This window comes from Momordica charantia, assembly GCF_013281855.1.
Source record: "Momordica charantia cultivar OHB3-1 chromosome 8 unlocalized genomic scaffold, Mcharantia_2.0 BLBB01000008.1, whole genome shotgun sequence".
Lineage (NCBI taxonomy): Eukaryota > Viridiplantae > Streptophyta > Magnoliopsida > Cucurbitales > Cucurbitaceae > Momordica > Momordica charantia.
The window spans coordinates 33,310,510-33,329,448 of record NW_028275166.1 but is presented as its reverse complement, the minus strand read 5'-3'; the positions used below and the strand labels follow the sequence as shown (position 1 = coordinate 33,329,448).

Genomic DNA, 18,939 nt, shown 5'->3' with positions numbered 1-18,939 from the left:
TATTTCAAATAACATTTTAGTACGACATTCACTCACTAAGGTAAAATATCAAAAAAAAAAAAATTTAAGAAACCTCTAAAATTTTATAAATAGAGATCAAAATGATCATTTTAAAAAAATACAAAAACTGACGTTTGGAAAGTATACTAGAGTAACCAAAGTGAAACATAACAAAAATAGCATTTAGCCCTTTTTTTTAATTCATGCGTTTCTCCCTTTAAAATTCAGTTAGAGACCCTTTGTTGGCGCTTTCTAATTAATATAACATTTTCTTGTTTTGTATATTATGAGATTAAACACAAAATTAAACATGATTATTTTTATTATTTTAGTACAAAATCAAACATAATTATGATTCATTAGTAATAGCACGAATATCTCGAATTAAAAATTTGACATGTCGAGTTTCAGAAATATACAAAAGATGAAGGGTATGAATGCAAAAGATGCCTCCCCAAAAAAGAAATATCCAAAACAGAGAAATCGAACCATTCTCTTCTGGTCCGTCGGATTCCTATAAATACATACTTGGAGTGAAGATGGGTTTGCCAAACTCAACAGCCAAACGCGGCGTATTTGGCAGAAAGCTGAGCAGAAGGCTCCAGATTCATCCTCCCTTCTCTCTCTACTGTAACGAAAATGGCGGCAACTTCTCGAAGATCGAACGGATCAGTTCTCCGATCGCTCTCTCCGTCCGGAAGATTCTACAATTGCCGTAGTTCATCCCCGTCGGCGTTCGCGTCTTCGAGTTCCAGCTTCTCCTCTACATCAGCCACTTCCTTCTTCTGCAGATCGACTTCCCCGTCGCGCGTGAAGCTTCACGGCTCGTCTCCGGTTTCCGTGCCGTCCGTGCGGTTTGCTCTTCACAGTTCCGTGTCTGTTTCTTCTCGCAGCGGTGGTAATGTTCAAGTGGTGCAGAGGCGGAGCAGTTCCAAGAGGACCTGTATGTGTTCTCCTACCACGCACCCTGGCTCGTTCCGGTGTAGCCTCCATAAAGGCATCGTTTCGCAGTCTCACGCGCCGTATTCGCCGAATAGACTGAATGCTCGTAGATCGGCGATGACGAACTCTCTGGTTAGAATCGGAGGCGTTGAAGGCGATCTGGTGAAGCGAGCTTTAGCGGCTTTGATTCGGCCTTCTTCACATCAGCAACGGCGCAGAGCCGATTTTAAGCCGAAGCATAGCCGGCTGTCGATTATGTCCAGGGCCGAAGAAACATTATAATCATTCGGTATGGTGGAATGGGAAAATTGGTTAGAAATTTCCTAATCGTCGGCTTTCCGAAGATGGAAACGCAGCGCTTCCGATCTCCGGCAGCGGTGGCGGTATCAGGTTCCGACGAATCGTGGACGGTACTTTCTTTTTGATGTGCTCCGGCGACCGAACCTGACATTCACTACAGAGATCTCTGAAAGCTCCTTGTACAAATTAATATTTTATACACAGATGGATATGAATTTGTGTACGTTCGCCAGGAATCGGCGTTCAGACCTCTAATTAGTATTAAATCCAGCAATCCATCACGATTTAATGAAACTCACATGGATTAAAAAGTTGTGTAACCACTAATCGGACCAGATGTGTAGATTTAGGGTTTGGAAAATACTCCATTACCGGTGTTGCCATTCTGTTATCTCCGCCGTGTGATTTGACGGCTTCCGTCCATTAATTTCAGTTTCTTTGGCGTGGGCGGCGAGAGAGTTGACGTGGCAGTGATCAGCCTCTTTTGAACTGCGTTTTTGTTGCTTTGTGCTTCTTTTCCTGAGAAGGTAAAAAGTTTTGCTGCTTTTTTTCCTTCTTGTGAATTGACGTGACGTGTTTGTTTTATTTTTCTCTCTTTTTTTTCTTTTTTCTTTTTTCTTTTATAATTTTTCCCTTTTATCTCTATTACAGAATTGTTTTAATTTATATTTCTTCATTTCGCAGGGATTCACTCGATGGATTTGGATTTTCAGAAGGAATGGTTTCTTTTTTTATTAACATAATTTTTTAAAAAAATTATGTTAATAAAAACAGTGGGTGGGAGCAACAGCTGGACAAAAAACAATCTGTGGACTTTTGAGTGTCAGTCCTTGGAATTTGGGTAATATCAAATTGGTACAGCCACAGCTTAGTGATGTTGAAGGCATATGACATTAAACTAATTATTTTAAGAGTAAAATGTCGTTTGAATTTAATTTTTAATTGATCTTTAAGGTTTGAGTTAATGTTTGTAATGGATGATTAAATTTAGATGACTATCAATTGGTCTAACAAAATGATCATTTGACAGTTAACATATGTTGACTAGATAACCATAACGAAAGATCTAGAAAAAAAGAAATACTATTGTCGATGAATCTAGTTGGTTGTAAAAAAATTTACTAATTTACATTATAATTTAGAACATAGTGGGTTCTCATCCTTCACAGACTCTTCCTGGTAGGACGAAGTCGCATTGATTTCAATTGATTGAATGGGTTCTGGTCTTCGTTGAAAAAGTGAGGCTTTCCAAGACGAGGGGAAGAAATAAATAAAAAGAGAAATTGGAAGAGGAGAGAAGAAATGCCATCAAAGTAAAAGATAATAAATAATAATAAAATTTGTCGGATTAAACTAAAAAATACTTGTTACTAAAATCTAATTAATATAGGTTAGCTATCACACCATCATTCTATTAGATCTTCTATCAGTCAGACTTAATATATGGGATGAATTTAAAACTAAATTTGAAACAAATTTGAACTTGGGATAAGAACGTCACTTTTGAAAATTAAATTAAAACAAAAATTTAAATATCAGAGACAAAAATGACGGCAGAGACTAAATAGGAATGAAGCCTAATCTTACTATAAGCGTGTTTAACTTTTTTTTTTTCTTTTAAAAAATCATTTTCTTTTACTTGTATATTTAGCTCAATTTTATATAATTTAATTTGATATTATATTAAAATAGTCTTTGAAATTAATCTCTCTTTAATACGGTTATAAAATGTTATTTAGAAATTTAAACTTTAAACATAACTAACAACTAATTAAGGTTCGTTTAAGAGGTTCTAATTTCGATAAATTTTAAACTGAGGCTAAATTATTTAGGTTACTTATATTGTTTGCAGTGTTTTTCAAGATATAATCTTTTATTTCTTTTTTAAAAAACTCTTTAAAGAATAATTTAAGGTAATTTTTAAATGCTTGAAATTATTTTACAAAATTTTTAGGAAAACTATTTTATTTATTTTAAAATAGACTATAGGATAATATGAAAAGATAACTTTAAAATGTTCCCATTAAATTTTAAGATAAGAAAATTAATCTTTTTTATCCTATTAATTATAATAATACGTCAATGGTTAAATTACAAATTTAGTTTTAGAACTTTTAAAAATTGCATCTAATAGATCGATAAACTTTTAATTTTGGTATATAAGGTACTAAACTTTAAATTAGATATCTAATAAATGAATGATTTTTAAAAAATAGATACAATTTTAAAAGTTTAGAAATATATTAAACTATGTTCATATTAAACAATAATAAAAAAAAGTTTTATAATTTAATTTGGAGATGAAATATGTTTGGAATTATCATTCGAAAAGAAATAAAAGGTCTCAATCGCACTGAAGAAGGAGGCCCCACCTCCACGTCACCTTAACATCAAAAGTTGATAAGGAATCTTTTCTTTTTCTTTCCTTCATTTATTATCTTTATTTGGGGGAAAATTGTGGATAAGACACTCAAAATGACAGATTGGAGAGTTGCCATGCCCACAGATCAGGTAGGGCAGATCATTTTTTTCTTAATGGATAATTCCATATTATACTTTTGAAATTTAATTTTTTCTTTTTCTAATATTGGAGTGAAGAATCCAACCTCTACCTCTGATTTTACATAAATGAGTAAGATACTTTAATTAAGGATGTTCATTTCTCCCACGGAGTCTCATCTCATGGAGACCCGCCTAAATAGGGTGGGGAATCCCCGTTTAAATTTCCCACGGGACGGGGTTGGGGAAAGTTTTTTTTCCGACATCTAAATGGGAACGGAGACGGGAATGCATTCCCCATCTTCCGTTCTCTATTCCCCGCCCTGTCTCACATTTTTTAGTATGTATGTATGTATCTATATATATATATATATACACATTAAAAAATCTTATTATTAAATTTCTATACTTACATATATTAATAAAACCATATTCTTCTCTATCCACTAAATATATAAAGGAGGATTAGAACATGTAAATAAAATTTTTATCGTTGAAAATTAATTAATTAATTAGAAATTTTGTTAAGAAAAATGTTTAATTGAGAAACAATTTAAAAGTAAAATAATAAACGGGGAAAAATCCCCATGGGGAACCCTATCCCCGTGAATTCCCCACGGGGAATCCCCATCCCGATTCCCGTGAAATTTCATGGGGAATTTCGCAGGGATGGGGAATTAAATGGAGGGTAGAAAAAATCCCCACGGGAAACCCAATCCCTGTGAATTCCCGGCCCCATGAACATCCCTAGCCTAAATTGTTAAGTTATGCTTGTGTTGGCTTTTGAAATTTACAATTAATTACAAATATAGCAAAACAGAAAAGAAAAACATAGCTCAAACCTAGCATAGAAAATATTAAAATAGCCTTGAAACGTCTATCAGTGACTATTATTGATAGAGTGATAGACATTAACAAATAATACGTATAAGGATAAAGATGAAATTGTGTAAAAATATCTAAATAGGCAGTTGAAAACATTAAAAATATTGTCATATTTGCAAAATCATAATTTTGTTGCTATATTTACAAATATAACAATATGAATGACCACCTAGTGAAATTCTCCCTTTTCGAAAGTCTATTTTAATCTCTAAGTTTTTTTAAAAATCATTTTAATCTTTATCTTTATTTTGTTTTAACAAATAGGTGACGTGGCTTCAAATATGTGTATTAACATGTTACGATTGAACTATGCTCATTTTGGTAAATTGTTTTTTTTTTCTTTTTTTGAAAAACTAGAGACTAAAATATATATTACTTAAGTTTAAGAATCGGATTAAAACGATAGGAAAAAATAATAAATAAACAAATAAATATATATAATCAATTGTAAATACTCAAATCTAGCTAAAATTTGTCACCTACAAAATAGTTTCGTCATAGAACAGCAATTGACATATATCTCCTTATGACTTTTGATGTTGTACGGAAAAAAACTTTTAAAATCTTCCACATTTCCTTAAAATTTGATGGGCCTAAAGTATTAAGCCTCAATTCATAACAATATCACCCTCTCTCTCCACCAAGCCCATTATTTATAGGCCCAATTTTTGTTTAAAGGCCATTCTTCATTACAAATGTATTGTATTGATAAATAAAAATTTGATACTTAATCAATTTACTAAAACTCAATTCCTTGGATGGACCACGAAAGCCAAACTAAATTTTGAAAAAATAGTTATTAACCATAGGCTCAGTCAAAACTCATTTTCGTCAATTTGCCAAGTTTTTACCCCTCTTTCTATCTCTCATTTTGCTTTTTTTCTCCTCCCTGAAAACCAACTAAATTTTGAACAAACCGTTATTAACCATAGACTTAGTCAAAGCCCCATTTTCGTTCCAATTTTGCCAAATCATTTACCTCTCTCCTACTCTGTCTCTCATTTTGTTTTTTGCCTCCTCCCTTAACCCTCTTCTTCAACAAGACCTGAAAGATATTCGGAAGAACTTCAAGATCAATTTGAATCATAGTATGTTTTCTTCCACGCTCTTGGTTTCAAAATCTTCTGCATCTATTCACAGAGTTGTAACTTCTCAACGTCTTACCGTTCGACTGTTCAATAACCAACTTGGAGGTTCGGCATCAACATCTCCGTCATCTTCTTTGTTAGCATCGTCTCACAACACTGGCTCGGGTGAAGAGTCGAAAAGAAGCTCCATATTTGATTTCTTGGTCAAATCAGTTTCTTCGGGAGTTGTGGCAGTTGGGATCGGATCGCTTTTATGCTTGAATTCTTCAACTTCCAATTCAAATGTATCTTTTGCCGACTTCCAAAAAGAAACGAAATGGACAATGAAAGAAGACCAATTCCAATACCCATTCCCTAATCAGAATGCGAGGAAGAAATCAAAGTTTCTCTTTGGAGGTAAGAATGTTCATCAACTAACATCAAACTTTCAATGTTTTCCCAAAATCCCATTTCTCAAAGCTTAAGCTAATGTGTAACATTTGTGCTTCATCCCAGATGATTATAGGAGAAGGGTGTTTTTTAACTATGAAAAACGCATACGAATTCAAAGTCCTCCTGAGAAGGTGTTCGAGTACTTTGCCTCTGTTCACACACCTGAAGGAGAAATCTTTATGACACCAGCAGATCTGATGAGAGCCATTGTTCCGGTGTTTCCTCCATCAGAGTCCAATCGAGTTAGAGAGGGCTTTCTAAGAGGAGAAAGAATTCATGGAGAATTATATTGTGTTCCTTCAGAATTCTTCATGCTCTTCGACATCAACAGTGATGGCCTCATCTCTTTTGCAGAGTTGAGCAATCCATCCCTTATTCTTTCACCATTTAAGTTCACTATTTTGTAAAACCTACAAAGCATACAATACTCATTATAGTAAACCAAAGAAGAAAAAAAGCCTATATAATGAGTTCCTGCAGTGTAACTTACAAAGCATTTTGTTGCCAATAACTTGCAGGTACATCTTTTTTGTTACCCTACTCAGCATACCAGAGTCCAGCTTTTCAGTGGCATTCAAAATGTTTGACATTGACAACAATGGGTTAGTCAAATCATAACTCTATTATTCGTCATTTTCACATGGTTGTCTTTACATCCAACAAAATGCTGAAGTTTGGGGTATATGTTTGTGGGTCCAATAGTGAAATAGACAGGGAGGAGTTCAAGAAAGTGATGGCTTTGATGAGAAAACAGAACAGACAAGGAGCTCGTCATAGAGATGGAAGAAGACTCGGGATGAAAGTTTGCGTGGAAAATGGTGGTTTGGTAGAGTACTTCTTTGGTCAAGATGGAAAAGGTTCCCTTCACCATGACAAATTTGTCCAATTCCTAAGACAACTTCATGATGAGGTATGTCATTCCCTGTAAAAACCGATACGTCATTTAAGAAAACTACTAATATTTAGTAATAGTAAGGACACAAGGAGAGATCTAACTTGTGACGGAATTTCTAAAAACAAAAACATCATATTGAAACTAAATGATAACGACACAACAAAAGTAAACTCAGAACTTTGATGAAATTTCAATATTGTGATCCCAATACCAAACTTCAAATCGGGTGATTGCAGATACTACGATTAGAGTTTTCACATTACGACTTCAAATCCCAAGGAAGCATATCGGCCAAAGACTTTGCACTGTCCATGGTTGCTTCGGCTGACATAAATCACATAGACAAACTCCTGGATCGAGTCGAAGCATTGAACAAAGAACCCCAATTCAGAAACATCAGAATCACATATGAAGAATTCAAAGACTTTGCAGAGCTACGCAAGAAGTTAGAATCCTTCTCTTTGGCCATTTTCAGCTACGGAAAGGTAAATGGGGAATTGACAAAACAAGATTTCCAGAGAGCAGCTTCCCATGTAAGTACCAAAACTTTGAATCTTAAAAGCTAAAACCAACTACTCAAATCAGCCTAACAACCATAAGAATAATGTGGCTTTTTGTACAAGGTTTGTGGAGTTTCAATCACTAGAAATGTGGTGGACATCATATTTCACATATTTGATGCAAATGGGGATGGAGATCTAAGCTCAGATGAGTTTGTGAGAGTCATACAAAGGAAAGAAGTCAGTTCTTCACAAGCAGCCGTAGGTGCTGGAGGGTTTTTATCTTGCTGGTTCAGCTGTTCAGCCAAATGCTCTTCTGCAAAGCTCTTCGTTCGCAGCAAGTAAAGGTTTATCCATGGCAGCAATCCTGTTTGATGCAAGTTTCTCTACTGAATTTCTCCCTAATGATGTTCTCGTAAACCTGTAAATTTTCCAACATGATAAAATAGTTTCTGGGACTTTTCCCTGGGTAAGAAATGTAATCGAATTTATTATTTTACAAGTCGAATATCGGTTTTACCTAAATCAAAATAAAGAGCTACCGAGCATTGAGTGAAAAAACATAGAAAATATAACGTAATACGGTGCCTGAAAGAGATTAGAGAAAAAGGGCGGCTCAGATCTAGAAATGGGGCAAAGCTGAGGAGGCCGGCCATGGCGGCGAACCCTAGCAAGTGCCTGAAAAACTACAACTGAGTCAGTCTCACAAACCAGCCGAGTCGCCGTGCCGATGGATCGAAGCTCCTTCACCATTGCCCTAACTTCCTCACACTCCAAAGTCCGAAATCATCATCATCATAGCCACTTTTAGAGAGAGAGAGAGAGAGAGAGAGAGATTTATTATATATATATATACACACACACACATACACACACAGTGAAAGAGAGAGAGAGAGAGAAAGAGAGGGCGAGGGTTCGGAGGGGAAATCACCGGCTGCCGGCGATCCACGGCGGATCGTTAAGTGACAGAGCGAGGAAAAGAAGGAACTCCTCCGGTCGCTCTGAAACCACGGAGCCTCATTCATGGCGGAGTGTGAGGCCCGAAACCCTAATTTTCAGACACGTCTTGTTCCTCCATTTATAAGCTCCTCTCCTTCTTCCACTTCCCGCCCTTTTTTCCTAGAAGGGATTATAAAATTTCGCAAGTATATCAATTTTAACACTACCTTTCTATTTCATCAAAATTACACTTAAAAAAAAAAAAAAAACCAAAATTACACCTTAAATTTGGGATGCTTTCCCAATTATCGCCTAGAAATTCATTGAAAAGAGTAATTTTTATCTTATGATTAGATTGCAATTAAAAATCTGTTAGAAAGGAATATTATAATATGTCAAATTAGATGGCAACAGGGTGGGACAAGTCGAGGGTCATCCCCATCCCCGCCCCATTGGAGATTTTTTCCCCGGGTGGAGATTCTCGATCAGGGAGGTTTTCCGTCCCATTATAAATATATATTTTTAATTTTTAATTTTGTGTTATTACTACTATACAAATGAACGAAAATGGACTAAATGAGATATTAGCTTAAAGTTTTTTATTAAAAAAATTAAAAAGTATTTATTAAATTAATATATATTAATATTATTATATAAAAAAATAGAAAAAGTAATAAAATATTAAACGGGGTGGGGACAGGGATCTCAATTGGGATCCCTGGTTTGACCCCGTCCTCGATCAAACTGGGGATTCCCCAACCCGATCAGGTTGGGTATAAGCGAGGATCGAACCTGCCAATTTTTTGCCATCTCTTCTATGTCAAATAAATTATGAAACATGTTTTTAATGTAAAATTGATGAAATTGATCCTACACAAAATTCTAAGTTTAAGAGAAATTATTTAAGACTCAATTTTCTAAGAAAATAATGTCGGGTGAATTTTGTACCTTAATCAAACTTAATTTTTGTATAAAACTTAATTTTCGTTAAATTTATACTTTTATGAATTTGTTTACGTTGTTTTTCAAATTACTTCGTGAATTAGCAAAAATTGAACAAAGGTTAAATTTTGCCACACTTATTTAATTTAGAATTTAATTTGATGAAATTAAAAATTTATGGTGAAAATTGATACTACTTAACAAATAAATTTTTATAATCATAGATGGACCTAACGATCCAAATGGACCAAGGTAAATACTAAATAATTTAAAATAAATAAATTCGAACCATGATTACTACCTACCTAAGATATTAATATAGTTGTCTGTGATATCAGTCCACGATGCATCTTCTAAAATATTCTTAAAAAATATGTTTAGAATTCAAATTTGTGCCCCTAAAAAGAAGTACAGATGCCAGAAAATAACAAGAAAAACAAAATGTCATATATTGCTCAGCCGTGTACAAGTGAGAGCCAAAATTCCCCAAAAATCCTCAACTTTAAATGACCTTTCTACCCTTTTGTTGGAGTTCAGTTCTATGAACAACTTCTCCTGCTGTGTTCACATAGTAGAACACCTGCCATGAAAAAGATTTAGAACATTAGAGCTTTCAAATCATTCCTATAAGTTCCATTCACAATGTCTATATCGTCATCTCTGTATATAACCTAATAAATGTCATATTCACATGACATGTACGAGAAAAATCGAACAGTATTTCATCGAAACATCCCGAAAAGTCTACAATACAACATGTCATCTCTCAGTACCCACCGTCTCTAGCAAGCTGACGCGATGGAGTAGAAACCTGTGGCCGAGAAAGACAGGGTTAGTGATATGAGAATGAGCAAAATGCACACGATATATAGCTGTGAGGGTGGGTGAGTTTCGGGATAACCGAACAACCTGAGGCCTAGATAGATTGCCTAACTAGCATCATCCAATCCAAACTGAAGGTTGAGGAGACTTACTCTCTCAAGGTGGATCTTTGAGATGTGAAGTAATTTGTCTGAATAGGACCCGGAAACCCAATGTACGCTGTGCTACCGATACGAATATTGTGAGCGCAACCACGCCTACTCAGGTATGCATTCTGGAGAGCCAAGAAAAATGCATAGGTTAGGTTATGGAGTTAGTTCTTCTATGTTAGGGAGATCGTAAACCCTTGGAAATGAAAAGTGTCAAGGATGGCTCGACTAATTTACCACTCTGTGTTCGACAAAGATTTGATGGATCGACTCGAAAAGATGCTTTGTCTCCACCAACCGAGTATTGTCTTCACAAGTAACCAATGGGTGAAACCCAACAACTATACGCCTTCATTTTGGGGGAAAAAGAGTAGTTAGAACACAAATAAGTTTGCAGCACAAAAAATTCGGGCAGCGGGATGGCAAGAAACATCCATGAATCCATCTCCAGATCCTGACATCGATGAGATTGAAGTGGCTGGAACACCACAATGATTGAGAACATCTTCCATGATGTATGAAATGTTATAACGGGTTCAATAAATCTTAACTATAATCAACGATAATTGTTAAAGAAGTTTTACCAGTTACTGTTTGATGTTTGAAGAGTTCTTTTTAGCCAATGTAACCGATTGTTCACCATGTCACTTGCCGATCCCATAGCCAAAGACTCCTAGAAGTTCATCAATAATGAGTTAGAGAGCGCGGACGAATTAAGAGCAGCAAACATACAACTAAAAAGTTGATGAAAGCAAGTTCAAGCGATTTGAAACCTGTAATAGTCCTGTATCTATGGCAACGATGTCTAATGTTTGCCCATATTGTAACTTCATCCGCTCGATGAAGTAACCCCTATCGTTTCCTCTTGACGTCTGTATACCATGCCTACATTCATAATTACACGTAAAGGAGAGTGACCCAAAGATATGAATATGCAAATAACACTGATGCACAAAAGATTACAATTTACAAGTTTACCGAATTCAGAGAACTGGTTTGAGAAGGATCAATACCAGGGAACTTTCAGCGATGAGAAATACCGCGTACCCTGTCGTTTAGAGAAAAAGATAATTGTCAGTAACAGACTAACAGCTAGAACACAAAAAAAACGAAGCCTAATACATTGATAGATTGAATGGTCCAAAAACATATCATATGTAATGTATCACGGGAGAATCTATTTCATAAGCAGTCTTCCAATGAACATTTTTCTCAATCACAGCAGTTTCAATCTTCTGGTTTTTATGAAGAAGATGTACTTACGTTCTTCATCAAGCGATCATTTTCGCCCGGTTCACGGATGTGCAAGACAAACTTTGCGTGAGAAGCCTTCGCCATCTTCTCCATCTTGATTGTTCACAAGAAACATTCTTAGAACTTGGCACTAATATTAACAAAGGAAGCACAAAACAATTGAGAAGTAAAATCCACACTCATATAATACTCTGAAGATGGATATACTAACTTTTAAAAAATGACCGTTTTGATCTCTGTTTTTTTTTTCTTATCTCGTTGTATTTGATCACAATTTCAGCCCAACAATACATTTAATGAATTTTTTGAAACATTGTCATATCTCATCCAAAGCTAAATCCTCTCTTCATAATGAATCTGATGCATACAGATCAATGACAAAGATTAAGAGTTAAACAGTAGTTTCACTTCACCAGCAGATCTTTCAAAAAGAATCAAGAATCCCAACAGGGAAATGATTTCCATGGCTAAAATCAACGACAAATTATTAAAATCTTACATTACAGGAAAGAATAAACGTTGAGAAACATGATTCTAGTTCATTTTTTATCCATAGCAATAGTAAAAATCGCCGTTAGCGATTGAAGGCAAAAGTATCAACAACAAACAAAATCTTCCCAATTAGAATATACTAAAGTTTCACCTGTTTGAGAAGAAGGGTCTCTTCTTTTTCAGAACGTAAGCCTCCCCAGACAGAAATAAAGTAGAAATCAAGAGGATTTCCGTCCCCAATCTTCAAGAAATCGTAATTTTTAGGGTGCCCCATGTTAAGAGCGAAGTAGAAAAAAGCACAGAGACAGAGCTGGGCAACGAGAGTGGGAAGAATCGATGAATCTGCCATTTTGACTCGAGAAATCTAATTCTCCCGCTCGTTTGTTTCGGAAATCTGGGGGAAAACTTGGGTTTCTTTCTATTACGATGGGGGGAAATGGAAATGGTGAATAAACAACGAAGTTGCAGGATTGGATATTGATATAATTAAAAATCTTTCTAAGGAATCATGGAACATGACTGAGGAACAAGCCCCACCACCCATGTTCGCCATTTTGTAATCTGGTGATCTCTGCTTAGTGAAGCTTAATGGCGAAGAAGGAAACAAATGAAAGGCTAATGAGCAAAAATAGGACCATTTTTTGAGTTCAAAGACTTGAACTTTTTAGTTTATAGCCTCTTGTATTTTCCCACTTGAAGACATCTTTATCCTTCTTTTGTAACCTCATCTCTCTCAAATTTTCATAGGTAAGGTTTCACATTTTTGTTGGGTTTTCTTAATCTCCTCTCTCTAATTAATAAGTAATTTTTACCCATTTCTTGTCATTTATTCGAGTATTTTTATCATTTTTGTTGTCGATTTGTATTAATTGCATCTTGCTGGATTTCAATTTCGCAAAAAAATACGTCGCAAACCAAAAGTTGGGTCCAAAATGCATTCACTCTATCCTCCCATCAATTTTCTTAGATTACTATTTTTCTAGAATATAACGTGACATTCAAGTATTATTCTTTTTTAAATAATACCCTAACTCCATCATGGTCAAGAAAGCTTATCCTATATTTAGGTGGTCACTATGATTTGCCCCTTTGGAAGCTGGAATCTCTAGCGGAAAAATAGGAGGTGCAGAGTGAAAGGAGTGGAAGTAATTTCATTTTGTTGGACCAAGACTACCCTAATTTCCGTTGTTCTTCCACTGTCTATATGACGGAAGAGACGTCGAGATGAATCGATCGTAGTCATTGCAGGTAATACTTCGAACCCACATTGTGAAAGGAATGAGCTAGTTGAAGCGTCAGACGATTCTGACGGAGAAATAATTGACATGTGTGAAAGGATAAATATGACAAACTCTTATCTAACAAAAGAAAATTGTCTTAAATTTATCTCTCATTTCCTTTTCATTTCTTTTGTAAGTATTACAAGACAAAACTCGAGTGAAGAGTCAAACTTGCCACTCCTGAATAAGGTTAGGAATGACTTGATCAAATGAGTCATGCCTGTAACCGTCTTAAGAAGTTAGTAGCTACGATATATCACTTCGATCAAGCATATCGACCAATGTCATTCTCCGAGGGAATCGTGGCGGGAGCCTCAAGATCATGGCGTCTTCAATCTCTATTGGTATATGAGTTGCTACAATAACAATCCCACCTTTCTTTCTATGTTCTGCAACGATATATTCCAGCAACTTCACCCCATCATCATCTAATGCAACTGAAGGCTCATCAAGCAGCCAAATCGGTCTATCGATCGCCAACAACCTTGCAAGCTGCAGTCGTTTCCGCTGCCCCATCGACAGCATTCTCGCTTTCTCTTTCGCCAACTTTCCAAGCCCCATCAGCTCGATAGCAGGCATTGACCCCCCTTGCTTCCCCTCGAGAACCTCGAACCACTGAACGTTGTCGAGCACGGTAAAGTTCTCTTTGATGGCATCTTTCAGCGAGAGCCAGTTTAGCTGCAGCTTGTACTGGTGGAACACTCCTGATTCTGTAATGTCATGGCCATTCCAGAGGATCTCGCCTGCAGAAGGCCTGGAGAATCCAGCTAACATACGTAGGAATGTCGTTTTGCCCGAACCGTTGGTGCCAGTCAGCACGAGTGCACCACCATCGTGGATCGAGACGTTAACATTTCGAAGGATTTGCTGGGCATTCCGCATACAGGAGACCTGGTTGAGGAGAAGGCGAGGAAGTTGTGGCCTTCTAAGAGACATTGATTGAGATATGTAAAACTAATATTCACTAAAGAACATTAAAATTCTCCAAACTAATTGTAGGCTCTGCCTCATAAAAAACTACACACACCAACTCTTCCTGCAGTAGAAAAGAAGTAAAAGCGGCATTACAAAAGACAGGTAAAGAACAAAATTTTTACACAAAAATGGCAGCAAAAGATTTCATAACCTCAGCAAACAACTCAAATTTCAATGGAAGATACACAGTCCCAAGTGGTTATATCTCATCTAGCTAATCCTGAGTTTGATTGCTCCTTATCAAAAGAGAACGACAAGCACACAAATTGGTGGAAATTCCTACTGAATGCCAGAATACCGCTGTGGGAGTTATGGGACAGAAGGAATAAGGCACAATCAAGAATTGCAGATACCCAAAAGGGGGGAGAGTGGAATTGGGTGCAAAATTAAACAAATCATTTCCGTGAGTTCATATGAAAGAGGCAAGAAAACCAACAAATTTGCATTCATTTTTCCCCTCCTATAGCCCCAACTATCAAAAGTAATACAGACTCAGCAATAAGATTACCTTGAAGAAGCCCTCCTCTCACGAAATGTAAGCGATTGCTACGAGGGAAAATCTCTTTCTGCGAAAGATTTGGGTTTCGATTGTATAAAATGAATTCTGCAACAGTGTTTCAGGATGTGGGTTATAGTTGAAAAGATCAATCTTAAACCTTAAAAAAAGGCCCCAAAATTGAGCCCTAGAAGCCCAGCTCTCCGGCCCAGCCCATTTTTCTATACCAAAAAAATTCTCAAATTTCTTTTGCCCTTGTCTTCTCTCTCCATCTGACGAAATCCTCCTCTCCCTCCGTTAAAACACCCAGCGGGGCCGGCGCCGGCCGCCATTTCATTTCTCACGGCACTCGGTTAGAATTTGCAACAGCTTTAAAGAGGAACTTGGGTGCTAAAGAAGAGGAGATTAAGATGCCTCTTTACGATTGTATGCTTTTGATGAAACCCCATGTGAAGAAGGAGGCCTTGTTGGACTTGGTTGCTAGAGTGGGCAAGCATGTGTTCAGAAGAAATGGGGTCGTCACTGACATTAAGTCATTTGGAGTTGTTCAACTGGGTTATGGAATTAAGAAACTTGATGGAAGATTTTATCAGGTGAACTTTGAAATCTCTTATTTCTTTCCCTGTTAAAGCTTTTATAATCTTCCTTTGTTGTTTTTGTAGCTGGGTTCAATCTGTAAATCTCGTTAACATTATGTTAATTTAGTAGTTGATGCGTTTTATTAGCTTGTTTTTGTATGCTTCTATTGCTTCAAAGGTGAAAAAAGTGGCATTCAATGTCTATATATTTGCTGTTTCTTATTAAGGACTGCAAATCATTGAATTGAGGATGCATTTACCATTCTACTTGCCCATTGTCAAGATTATAGATTTTGGTGTTGAAATGAATGTCAATGTATTTGTGCATTCTGATATATGGTTTTGGGAAATGGATGTTTCAATTCTCTACTGGGGGTTTGAATGGACTGCACACCTCAAAAAATAAAAAGGAAAAAAAAAAGTTCTTCATGTGCAATGGATTCCTAAGCGAACATTTTATTTTCTGTAACTTTTGAAGTTGATTTTAACCCTAGTACTATGGCTCTTGACATTCTTAAAGTATTCTGATGTACATTTTGCGATTTTCTTATTTCTATAGGTTGTACCACTGTATCCTTTGAATTCTTAAGTAGGTCTGTTTCTCCATTCTATTTTGGGAATTAGTTATTAGTTACTGCACATATTTCTCCATTTATCTATATAACCTCCAGATTTTATCCTTTGGAATGGAGCTCTTTTTTGTCTTGCTAGGTTAGGTCTGTAGTTGTTTGGCTTCCTCTTCTTGGGCTATTGTTTTTTTATTTTTTACTTTTGAAAAATTGTACTTTCAGTGAGAAGAACGAAATAATACAAAAAAAGAACTGTTAAACAAAAGTAGCCACACCAAAAGAACAAGTTTCAATCTTGCAAGATCAAACCTAATGAGAGAGTAATTACAAAAGGCTTTGGACACCGAGCCTAAAGAGAAACATGAAACCAAGCAAGAGTCCTAATGTCTTCCCAAGATCTCCCAACTCCTCTAAGAATCCTGTTATTTCTTTCAATCCACAAGCCCCATAGAACAGTTAAGAAGCCTGTCTGCCACATGTTCTGACCCCTGTCTCTAAATGGAGGGTGATGACTGATGAAGAACCTCCTCCAACATCGAACTACACTATGTAGTGTGAGCAAGGTGAACTCCAAAAGCCTAAAGCAAACAATTGTAGACAGATGGAGCAAACTGGCAGAACCAAAGGAGATCAAAGCAAAAGAGTGCCTCAAAGTGCGGGCAAAAGTATTAACCTTGCCATGTAAGACCTGTCAAGCAAAAAACCTAATCTTCTTTGGAATCTTAACTAATCTTCTTTGAGCTATTGTTATTGTAAGTCCTTTTGTATTCTTTCATTTTTCTTAATGAAAGCTCAATTTCTTTATAAAAATATTTCTCCATTGAAGTAGTAGGTGATGGACTGTCCATAATTCAAGGAAGCATCATTATCTATACTCCTAATATAAATATAGATGGGGAACCAAATAGATCTGCTTTCAATTATATATGGGAGAAGCAGGGCTACTACTTAGTTTGAACAAGCATAAGAACTTAATTTTCTTAGGGTACTTCTTACTACTAAGTTTTCCATATGGCCTTCAGTAAACTCCTATTATTATTATTATTTTTTTTTTTGATATCTGGGAGTTGGAGCTTTGCTCCCCTATACCCAGGGTACCCGCGCTCGCTCCAAGGTCTGGACTCGAGAGACGTCAAGGGTTTTTGGAATTAACCTCATCAGAAGGTTTAAACTTGAGACCTCTAAGCCAGTATGATCAAGAGACCCCAAGCATTTGCCAACTGAGCTGCCCCTCGTGGGTCATTGTCAGTAAACTCCTATTAGTGTTTCAAGTTATAGAATTTAGACGCTCGAAGAACAGCCACATGGTCTATGGGTTCTCAAAATATAAGAAACTGTTATTGTCGTAATGTAAGAAACCCACACAGCACACACGTTCACCTCAGCTCTTTGATAGGCCGAGGAACTCTCCTTAGAGAGCACACTCTAAGGCCTTCTACACGACCAACAAAATAATCATATAAAATAAGGACTCTCCCACCCACATCCTCTAGATGCACCCACACAAAACTGTCCTTCAATCTCTCTTCTTGCCTTCTTTCTTCCTCGTGTAGGGGAATTGTATGGCTGGCCTATCGTTCCCATCAGCAAATGAAGCTTCTGATTTTTGTTTCTCTCCAAGCATCTAGCCATATGACGGTACCTTAACGATAGGAGAGACTAGAGAGGGTTGAGTGCTTGAGAAGACTGCTTGGACGACAAGGTTAATTGATCTCCCTTAGTAGGTTGTAGTTATGTTATGATATTATTTCGGATTGGTTGAAAAATATGCTTATGATTTAAATTTTAATCCATCCTTTCTTATCAAAAAAATTTTAATCCATCCTTTCTTATCAAAAAAAATTTAATCCATCCCCTCAATGTTGACTGCTGTGCTTGATTTGGCTGACGTGGCCCTTGCAAATAAGGGAGGCATAACCATGTGATCTTTGTATATTGTACTATGACATTGATGAATATTGAACCTTCATTAATTGAAATTGAAACTATCGAAATTCAAAGTCCCTACCAGATCTCTTCTGTGCATCATGTGTTTGTCAGATGCACCGTGAACTGTGAATTTTTCCGACTCTGTTACGGTTTATATGATAGATCCTGAATTAACTAATGACATTGTTACTTTTTTCTATATGGTAAAGGGCCAACTTATGCAGATGACAATGATGGCTACTCCCAACATGAACAAGGAGTTACATTACTTGAACAAGGAAGATCGTATGTTGCGATGGCTTTTGGTGAAACATCGTGACACAAAATATGGGTTGGAATTCCTTAGCGAAGACGATGTGAAGGGTGAACTCAGCAAATTTCCTCGAATTGGTATAATGGGTGATGATGACACTGATGAAGAAGACGATGATGATGATAATGATGAAGAATACGATGTGGAACAAGAAGAGAGCAAAGGAGAGTGATTTTGCTCGTCTCTCTAATGATCATGGCCCAAGTTTGAACTTGTTGAAGGACCTCTGCCACAATTCTTGTAGTTTCTTTAGTTGTCCATATCATCTGTGGTTCTCTTATATCATATTGGAAATGCATGCATAAACCAAAGGTCCTTAGAATGTCATGTTTGGAAGATGTTCTCCAAATCTCGGGTTCGAGCCTCTAGATGGGAAGTTTATGAAATAAATTTTTTTCATGTCTTTTGAAGTCAGTGTTGGATCACGTGGTGTTTTTTTGATGAGTAGTAGGGTCGAGCTTGATACCATGAATATTAAAGAAAAGTGTAATCTTGCTTGCAGTGATATAGTATTAAATGAAGAAAATATGAGACTATTTAGACGAGTTTTAGTCCTAAGTGATGTTCAAACATAGTTTTAATTCTTCAACTTTATGTTGTTTTTGTCAAATATATTTTTTTTTAAAATTAAATTTAGACTTTGATATATCAGTTATTGTG

At 36.3% G+C, this 18,939-nt stretch overlaps 5 protein-coding genes across 7 annotated transcripts; 3 read left to right on the top strand and 2 right to left on the bottom strand.

Annotated features, from left to right (window-relative positions):
* Positions 1–530: 530 nt before the first annotated feature.
* On the top strand, positions 531–2,184 carry LOC111012972 (uncharacterized). Its single transcript, XM_022287282.2, has 2 exons — positions 531–1,769; positions 1,927–2,184. The coding sequence occupies exon 1, from the start codon at positions 640–642 to the stop codon at positions 1,222–1,224; it is 585 nt and encodes a 194-aa protein (XP_022142974.1). The 5' UTR covers positions 531–639; the 3' UTR covers positions 1,225–1,769; positions 1,927–2,184.
* Positions 2,185–5,130: 2,946 nt separating this feature from the next.
* On the top strand, positions 5,131–7,886 carry LOC111013100 (calcium uptake protein, mitochondrial). The gene is made up of 6 exons (XM_022287474.2): positions 5,131–6,110; positions 6,210–6,501; positions 6,665–6,748; positions 6,849–7,056; positions 7,278–7,574; positions 7,665–7,886. The coding sequence occupies exons 1-6, from the start codon at positions 5,717–5,719 to the stop codon at positions 7,884–7,886; spliced, it is 1,497 nt and encodes a 498-aa protein (XP_022143166.1). The 5' UTR covers positions 5,131–5,716.
* A 1,870-nt stretch (positions 7,887–9,756) lies between these two features.
* Positions 9,757–12,826, bottom strand: LOC111012988 (Calcineurin-like metallo-phosphoesterase superfamily protein). Of its 2 annotated transcripts, none has more exons than XR_015792639.1 (9): positions 12,291–12,826; positions 11,657–11,740; positions 11,407–11,441; positions 11,167–11,278; positions 10,978–11,066; positions 10,631–10,742; positions 10,397–10,518; positions 10,094–10,233; positions 9,757–10,002 (listed from the first exon to the last, which is right to left on the bottom strand). XR_015792639.1 is itself a non-coding variant. In XM_022287306.2 (9 exons), exons 1-9 carry the CDS (start codon positions 12,486–12,488, stop codon positions 9,925–9,927), a joined length of 864 nt encoding a protein of 287 aa, XP_022142998.1. In that variant the 5' UTR covers positions 12,489–12,823; the 3' UTR covers positions 9,757–9,924. The 2 variants fall into 2 exon arrangements, 1 of the variants encoding a protein (XP_022142998.1); XM_022287306.2 differs by having other exon boundaries at positions 10,200–10,233; positions 12,291–12,823.
* A 685-nt stretch (positions 12,827–13,511) lies between these two features.
* On the bottom strand, positions 13,512–15,017 carry ABCI1 (non-intrinsic ABC protein 10). Of its 2 annotated transcripts, none has more exons than XM_022287303.2 (2): positions 14,903–15,017; positions 13,512–14,455 (listed from the first exon to the last, which is right to left on the bottom strand). In XM_022287303.2, the coding sequence occupies exon 2, from the start codon at positions 14,353–14,355 to the stop codon at positions 13,666–13,668; it is 690 nt and encodes a 229-aa protein (XP_022142995.1). In that variant the 5' UTR covers positions 14,356–14,455; positions 14,903–15,017; the 3' UTR covers positions 13,512–13,665. The 2 variants fall into 2 exon arrangements, with proteins under 2 accessions (XP_022142995.1, XP_087984123.1); XM_088127997.1 differs by having other exon boundaries at positions 13,512–14,310; positions 14,903–15,005.
* Positions 15,018–15,160: 143 nt separating this feature from the next.
* On the top strand, positions 15,161–18,830 carry LOC111013137 (Translation elongation factor EF1B/ribosomal protein S6 family protein). The gene is made up of 2 exons (XM_022287528.2): positions 15,161–15,483; positions 18,176–18,830. Exons 1-2 carry the CDS (start codon positions 15,301–15,303, stop codon positions 18,449–18,451), a joined length of 459 nt encoding a protein of 152 aa, XP_022143220.1. The 5' UTR covers positions 15,161–15,300; the 3' UTR covers positions 18,452–18,830.
* Positions 18,831–18,939: the final 109 nt, after the last annotated feature.